Raw genomic sequence first — 8,211 nt, 5'->3', positions numbered from 1 at the left:
ACTGAAAGCTCTGTACCCCATGGTGGCGAGACGGGCGGAGGGGACAGTCAGATGAATGGAGGAGGACGATCTGAGGAAGCGGGAGGGAACAGCGACATGAAGAAGATCTGAGATGTATGGTGGAGCAGAGTTGTGGATGGCTTTGAATGTGAGCAGAAGGATCTTGTAGTTAATCCGGAACTTGATCGGGAGCCAGTGAAGCTGTTGCAGGACAGGAGTGATGTGGTGGATGGAAGGGGTTCTAGTAATGATGCGGGCGGCTGAGTTCTGGACCAGTTGCAACTTATGAAGAGACTTGTGGGTGAGACCAAAGAGGAGGGATTTGCAATAGTCAAGGTGGCAAGGCTGTGAACCAGGATGGAAGTGGTATGGGGAGTGAGGGAGGGGCGGAGGCGGTTGATATTGCGTAAGTGGAAATAGGTGGATCGGGTGACATTGTTGATATGAGATTGAGATTTTATTGTTGCTGGGGACTTTAACCAAGCCAATATGAAGACTGTTCTTCCTAACTTCCATCAGCATGTGGATTTTGCAACCACGGGGGGGAAATACACTGGACTTGGTCTACACCAACATCAAGAAGGCCTTCAGAGCAGCCCCCCGCCCCCACCTCGGCTTCTCAGACAATCTCTCTGTTATGCTAATTCCAGCATACCAGCCCCTGCTCATCAGAGAAAAGCCTGCTGTGAAGAAGGTAAGAGTGTGGCCTGAGGGAGCTATGTCTGCACTGTAGGACTGTTTTGAATGCACTGAGTGGGACAAGTTCAGAGAGGTTGCAACGGACAGTCAACACACAGATGTGGAAGAGTATGCTGCATCAGTGTCTGGCTACATCCAGTGGTGCATGGAGGAGGTCACAGTAACAAAGACAATAATAACACGGGCCAATCAGAAACCATGGATGAACAAGGAGGTGCATACGAGACTGAGGGAACGTATAGCAGCCTTCAAATCTGGTGACGCAGTGGCACTCAGATTAGCGAGAGCCAACGTGAACCAAGCCATCAGGGATGCAAAGCGTGTCCATAGTCGGAAGATCCAGGGTTTCTTCCATGACCCCAGCAATACCAGACAACTGTGGCAGGGAATCCAGTCTGTCACAGACTACAAAACCACACCTTCACCCTGCCAGGATGACATCAACTTCCTCAATGAGCTCAACAACTTCTTCGGAAGATTCGAAGCTTTGAACAACACACCAGCAAGGAAAGCTACCCCCCACCCCGACGATCAGGTCCTCAGGCTTGAAACCACTACTGTGTGGAGAGCTCTGAGAAAAGTCAACGCATGGAAATCGGCAAGTCCTGACAACATCCCAGGATCAAGGAGTGTGCATACCAGCTGGCCCACATGCTCACTGACATCTTCGACACGTCACTGAACCAGGCCATCGTCCCCTCATGCTTCAAGTCAGCCACCATAATTCCAGTGCCAAAAAAAGCAACCATCGCATGCCTTAACGACTTCCGCCATCATGTAATGCTTCGAGCGGGTGGTTAAGGACCAAATCATCACCATACAGCCCCCATCATTCGACCCGTTCCAGTTAGCATACCAGCCTAACCGCTCCACTGAGGAGGCCATCTCCACTGCTCTCCACCTGAGCCTGGAGCACTTGGAGGGAAAGAATACCCACGTAAGGATGCTGTTTCTGGACTTCAGCTCAGCATTCAACACGATCATCCCCCAGGACCTGGTATGCAAACTGGGGCCCTGGGGCTTAACACCCCCCTATGCAACTGGCTGCTGGACTTCCTCACTGACAGAACCCAGTCTGTCCGAGGGGGCAACAATACCTCTAGTGTCATCTCCCTGAGCACTGGCTCCCCTCAGGGCTGCGTCCTGAGCCCTCTGCTGTTCACCCTGATGACCCATGACTGTCGTCCCAGGCACAACACCAACCGCTAACGCTACTCATCAATGACACAGCGGTGGAGGTCGTCAGCAGCACCAAGTTCCTGGGGGTGCACATCACAAACGACCTTGGCTGGTCACCATACAACACCTCCCTGGTGAAGAAAGCCCAGCAGCACCTGCACTTCCTGCAACGGATGAGAAGGGCCTCCCTCCCCCCTCCCATCCTCTCCACCTTCTACAGAGGGACCATCGAGAGCCTGCTGACCAGCTGCATCTCCATCTGGTACGGCAGCTGCAAGGCCTGGAAGTCTCTACAGAGAGTAGTGAGGACAGCGGAGAAGATCATTGGAACTCCACTTCCCCCCATCCAGGAAGTAGCATACAGACACTGTTTCGCCAGAGCTCACTGAGTTCACTCTGACCCCACCCACCCCCACAATGGTCTGTTCACCCTGCTGGCGTCAGGCAGGAGGTTCCGCAGCATTCGCAACAGAACAACAAGATTAATTTCATTCCCCTGGCCATCAGGCTGTTAAATACCCATAACTACCAACAGTCTGTCTTTTAATGAAAAAATCAGGTGCAATACTATTGTGTAAGATTACTGAGCAATTAAGTGCAATATCATTGTGCAATATTTCCTGTTCAATTTCAGTGAATCAGTTCGAGCACTATTACTGTTTATTATATACTGTTTATGTTCCTTATAGTTTACCCCAACACACTTCTGAACTATTTACATGCATATTTACCATTAGTTTATACTACTGTACCATACTGCATACTGCCTATATTTATATTTGTTCCATCCTGTTACATTTGTCACTCCATACTGTTTATATTTATATTTACCTTATAGTTTATCTGAACGCACTTTTGAACTGAACTATTCACATGTATATTTATCATTAGTTTATATATATGTCTGTTCTGCACTATCTATATACATATGTGTGTAGACATACTACAAGTTATTACTCATGGCCTACAAGCTGTGTACTTTGTACTGTGTACTCCGGTTGCCAAGTGAAAGATTCTTGCTATATTTTGATCCGGATTACAGCACCAGTTGGAGGAATGGAAGCAGCCGGTAGATGGTTGATTCGTTTTAATAGCAAAACGTCAAACAAAACAGGTCCAACAATAAAGCAAAATAAACGACTGGAGAAGTATTCAAGGGAATCTCATACAACAGTTAATACATAAATCCTCTCAAGAACAACTTCCAAAGTATCATTAGTTGTTTACGCTTATATACCTGTGTGGGGGGAGTGGTTTTTGACTTCCCGGGTGTGTGTTTAAATCTTGTAGGCCAATGGAAGAGAGAGGCTTGGCCTCTTGTGGCCAATCATATTATTGTTCTTGTATCATGTGATGCCTGCAGTCGCCACTATGTGGTACTGCTGTTCCATGATTCAGCAGTGTTGGAAGAACCTTTCGTTGCTGAGTGGGGGGTTATCACAAGGGAAGTGGACGGAGCCATAAAGTCCAGTCAACCACAGGTGGTCATGTAGATCAAAAGGAATGGATGGCTCCGGGGTTCCTGTGAGGGCTACAAGATCGGAGCATCATGCCACGATCCAAAGAAATTCAAGAAGAAATGAGAAAAAAAGTGATGGACATCTATCAGTCTGAAAAAGGTTACAAAGCCATTTCCAAGGCTTTGGGGCTCCAGCGAACCACTGCCAGAGCCATTATCCACAAATGGAGAGAACTGGGAACAGTGGCAAACCTTTCCCGGAGTGGTCAGCCAGCTAAAATTACTCCAAGAGTGCGACGACGCCTCATCCAGGAGGGAACAAAAGAACCTAGAAAAACATCGAAAGAACTGCAGGCCTCGCTGGCCTCAGTTAAGGTCAGTGTTCATGAGTCTACTGTAAGAAAAACAGTGGCCAAAGCTGGCATTCATGGCAGAGTTCCTCAGTGCAGTTCTGAATGTAACCATTGTTCTGAACTCCTTGCTGCAAGTAAAACTTTTAAACTTTGAGATCTCGTATTTGATTCTTTATTTGATTTTTATTTGATTCTTTGTGTGTTAGGAAACTGGGGTATGAACTAACAGCATATTTTAGAGTCCTATCTAACAGAAAAAGTTTCCTGAAAGTCATGATCCAAGGTACCAACTGCCCTACCCGGGATTCGATCTTTCTCAGAAGGTGAACCCTTGGGTTCCACACCAATGACAGAGACATTGCCTCTGGGCCAAAGCGCCACAAGTCATGATCCTTTATTTGTTTTTTGTTTGTTTGTTTGTTTGTTTGTTTGTTTGTTTGTTTTTTCTCTCTTCTGTGAGTGAACAAGACTCAGTGTGATCCAAGATGGCGGTGCGTGTAGACGCACAACCCAGCCCTCCTGTGTTAGCAGCTACACACTGAGAAGGACTTACACTCAAACCAAACTAATCAACCTGAAACAACACTGGACCGGCTGGACCCCGGAGGGGTTCGACTCGTTTCCAGAGAGGATATGCCGTCGAGAACGGACAGAGAGGAGGCGACGGTGTCGCTGCAAAAGACGCCTGAAGCGTAGTAAACGACCTGGCATCAGAGCTAGGCTAACCGCTACACCGCATAAACCAGCAATTCTAAGTGTTTTCTCGCCAATGTTCGCTCTCTAGTTAACAAGATGGACGAAATGAAACTTTGGGACGTTAACAACCATATAGACAGCTGCATCACAGTAATAACAGAGACCTGGCTGCATGAAAACATCCTGGCCCTAGCTGTGGAGCTAGCTGGACGCACAATCTTCCGGGCAGACTGCACATCAGACTCCGGTAAGATGAGAGGGGGTGTGTGTGTCTACGTCAACAACAGCTGGTGCACAGCCGCTGTCATAGAGAGACACTTCTGTCCAGACCTGGAGTTTCTACTGTTAAAGTGTCGACCTTTTATCTGCCGAGAGACATCGCTCAGGTGTTTGTAGCTGCTGTGTACATCCACCCACAAGCTAATGCCAATGTAGCCATGAGTAGGCTGCATGACAGCATCAGCAGGCAGCAGAACGAACACCCAGAGGGCTTCTTCTTCATCGTGACTGGGGACTTTAACTACACCAATTTAAAAACTGTGCTCCTCAGGTTCTACAAGAATGTGGACATTAAAACTAGAAATGACAGAATATTAGACCAGGTCTATACCAACATTCCTGGAGCCTATAAAGCACGCTTCCCCCCCCACCTCGGACACTGAGACCATCTCTCCCTATTCCTTACACCAGCCTACAAGCCCCTCATCTGCAGGTCTAAGCCACAGTACAAGACCATGCAGTGCTGGATTGATGAGGCCACACTGTCCCTGCAGGACTGTTTTGAGAACACCACTTGGGAGCTCCTTGAGGAACCTGACATTGAGCTCCACACCTTCCACCACAAGATCCCACCAGCAGCTACAAAAAGAAGGTCATCAGCTGCCTCCAACAGCTGGAAAAGGATAAAGCCATTGATAGACCACTGTACCACCGGCTACATCCGGGAAAAGCCATTCCCCGTATTTATGGTCTCCCCAAAATCCACAAGGAAGGAGCTCGACTCAGACCCATCATCAGCAGCATCAATTCAGTCACTTATAACATCGCCAAACACCTGGCCTTCATCCTTTCACCATTGGTTGGAAACACACCTTACCACATAGCCAACTCACAGGACATCTCTAAAGAGATAAGGGGCCTAACAACAACCAAAAAAACAACAAATCGACATCACATCCTGTTGTCGAGGCTTCATGCTCACAATGGGATTACTTCTAAGACAATGTAGGAAGAACTCTGAAGCTCTAATTGGATCAATAAAGTCAGGATTACAATGTGTTTTTTGTTTTGAGGGTGTTTTGGATTTCAGCCAACTCATTAGTAGAAATACACGGTGCAGTGAGACGCACAGAATGCACGACATGAAAGTATAACTCCTTGCACTTGACATGCAAAAAAAAAAAAAAACATTGTTTGATGCTTTGGTACCATTTTAAAAAAAATAAATACGCAAGCAGGCCCAGCCACTGGTTCCAATATGTGGAAGACAAAATCAAGGTCCATGAGGTCAACAACTTCACAATTCACATCAACGCGGTGGACAGGAACATCAAGTTCACCAGAGAAGATGTGAAAAACAACAGCCTTGCTTTCCTGGACTGTGCGGTTCACATCACAGAGGACAGACATCTTAAAATAAAGGTGTACAGGAAACCAACTCACACCGACCAGTATCTCCGTTTTGACTCACACCACCCACTGGAGCACAAATTAGGTCATCAGAACCCTACAGTCACGGGCAGACACCATTCCCACCACCAACAGAGGTAAGATGAGAGAACAGGGACACATTAGGACAGCCCTTAAGACCTGGGGGGGACCCGGGGGGGGGGGGGTGTTGTCATTCCATACATTTCAGGAGTTTCGGAAAAACGTAGGAGGATCTTTAACCAACACCAGATGCCCGTACACTTTAAACCCGGTAACACCCTGAGACAAAAACTGGTTCATCCAGAAGACAAGACACCAAGAAACAAGCTGGACAATGTGGTTTATGCCATTCAATGCAGTGAAGAGTGTACAGACCTGTACATTGGGGAGACCAAACAACCGCTACACAGGTGCATGGCTCAACACAGGAGGGCCAACTCCTGAGGACAGGACTCAGCTGTTCACATACACCTCAAAGACAAAACACACTCAGTCGAGGACAACAATGTTCACATTTTGGCCAGGTAAGACAGACGGTTTGAGAGAGGGGTAAAAGAAGCCATTTTTGTCAACCTGGAAAAACCATCACTCAACAGAGGAGGTGGGCTAAGACACAACCTATCACCAACATACAAGGCTCTCTTAGGAACAATACCCACAAGATTCTCTTCAGTCTTACACAACAAGAGACGTGACATTCCCAGCTGACCCCAACGCCCCACCCAACAGGGGGAAGCTGAAGTAGCTTTATTCTTTCACACCCAGAGTATATATTTGCTATACTCCCCACCACCAGTTAGAACAGAAGAAGCCTCTTCGATGAGAGGTGAAACGTCTTCTTTGAGAAAATTTTACGTCCAGTTGCCTAACAGAACTCTTCAACCTCATTTCAATATTTACTTTGTCATTTGGCGGACAAAGTAAGCGGTTTCCCTCTGGAGACGCTATGAACAGTTATCAAATCAAACAACTTAGCTGTTGTAACATTTCAGAAGAAATCAATAAAAGGCTTTATTGTTTTGTAGAAAAAACAACATCAGGACTTATTCTGAAGCCAATATGCTCTAAAACAGCAAAATGCACTTGTTGCACCTCAGAATATATTGCAGAACACGATTGTGATCCCCCTCGTGTCTGGTTACAGGCTGTATAGTTCAGACCCATTTTAAACACATGGTGTAAATTGTACTAGGGTGAGAACAACACTCCTGGACTATCGAAGGCATCATCGCAGAGGCAGCAAAAAAAACTTCTGACACTAACCTTTATTAAGAGCACGCCCAACAAAAGAAAGCAACTTCAGCAATTCTTTTCTCCACACACCTACAACCGTTCTGCTAAACATGTCCTTTAAACAGTGATTTACTTGCTGTCTGATGTTAAACATCCATTCACTATTCAAGGTTATTATTTGTGCTCAGAATCAAGGCTAAAAATCAGTCACATAATTACCAAAAATAGCATCGACCATGCTAACCTGACATGGTAGCAAACGATAAGAAAGGATCATGTACAGCAAGATTCATGTACATTGTTTATCCTTTTGTATTGCCAGAAAAAATGGAAAATCAGCTAAATATTAATATAATTGCTCAAATTCTACTTTGATTACAAACCTGAATCTTTATTGAACATGCACAAGGGCACAGAACATATTAATACATGGAAACAAATTTAGGAACTGATGCAATACACAATAGTGATGGTGGGAATGATTAAATTGGACACAAATAGCATTTTAATTTAGACACATTGTTTTCATTTGCCTGATAAATAAAGAATTTAAAGCACCACAAATTAAACGTTTCACTTTCTCATTTAATTTAAAGGAATTAAATAGATGTGTTCCGACAAGCTTACTGTGTTGGCAGTGAACTCCATAGAACCCTGGTGGACACTTGCAGACGTAGCCTATGAAGGTGTCGCCCCTGAAGGTCTCACTGATATCACATGTTCCTTTGTTGTGGCAGGGGTTTGGATGGCAAGGTCCTGTGTAGAAAAAAAAAATGTTGAGATCCCTGTTTCAACTTATCACTTTTTGAAGCATTAAGTATTAAATCTATCTCGTAATTTATTATGATTTTATATATATATATATATATATATATATATATATATATATATACACAGTGTTATTTAAGAAGAGAAATGAAGTTTATAGTATATACAGAGTGT

At 45.3% G+C, this 8,211-nt stretch overlaps 1 protein-coding gene across 1 annotated transcript in view; it reads right to left on the bottom strand.

Annotated features, from left to right (window-relative positions):
- Positions 1–8,211, bottom strand: part of LOC103397082 (EGF-like repeat and discoidin I-like domain-containing protein 3) — a 100,355-nt gene that overhangs the window by 76,205 nt on the left and 15,939 nt on the right. Inside the window, exon 2 of the mRNA XM_008335327.1 lies at positions 7,897–8,025. Within this exon, the coding sequence (XP_008333549.1) occupies positions 7,897–8,025 (129 nt within the window). The remainder of the gene's footprint in view (positions 1–7,896; positions 8,026–8,211) is intronic.

The sequence above is a fragment of the Cynoglossus semilaevis genome, chromosome W (genome assembly GCF_000523025.1).
Source record: "Cynoglossus semilaevis isolate Cse_v1.0 chromosome W, Cse_v1.0, whole genome shotgun sequence".
Lineage (NCBI taxonomy): Eukaryota > Metazoa > Chordata > Actinopteri > Pleuronectiformes > Cynoglossidae > Cynoglossus > Cynoglossus semilaevis.
Note: the sequence above shows the minus strand (reverse complement) of the source record. Positions and strands in the feature narration are given on the sequence as shown.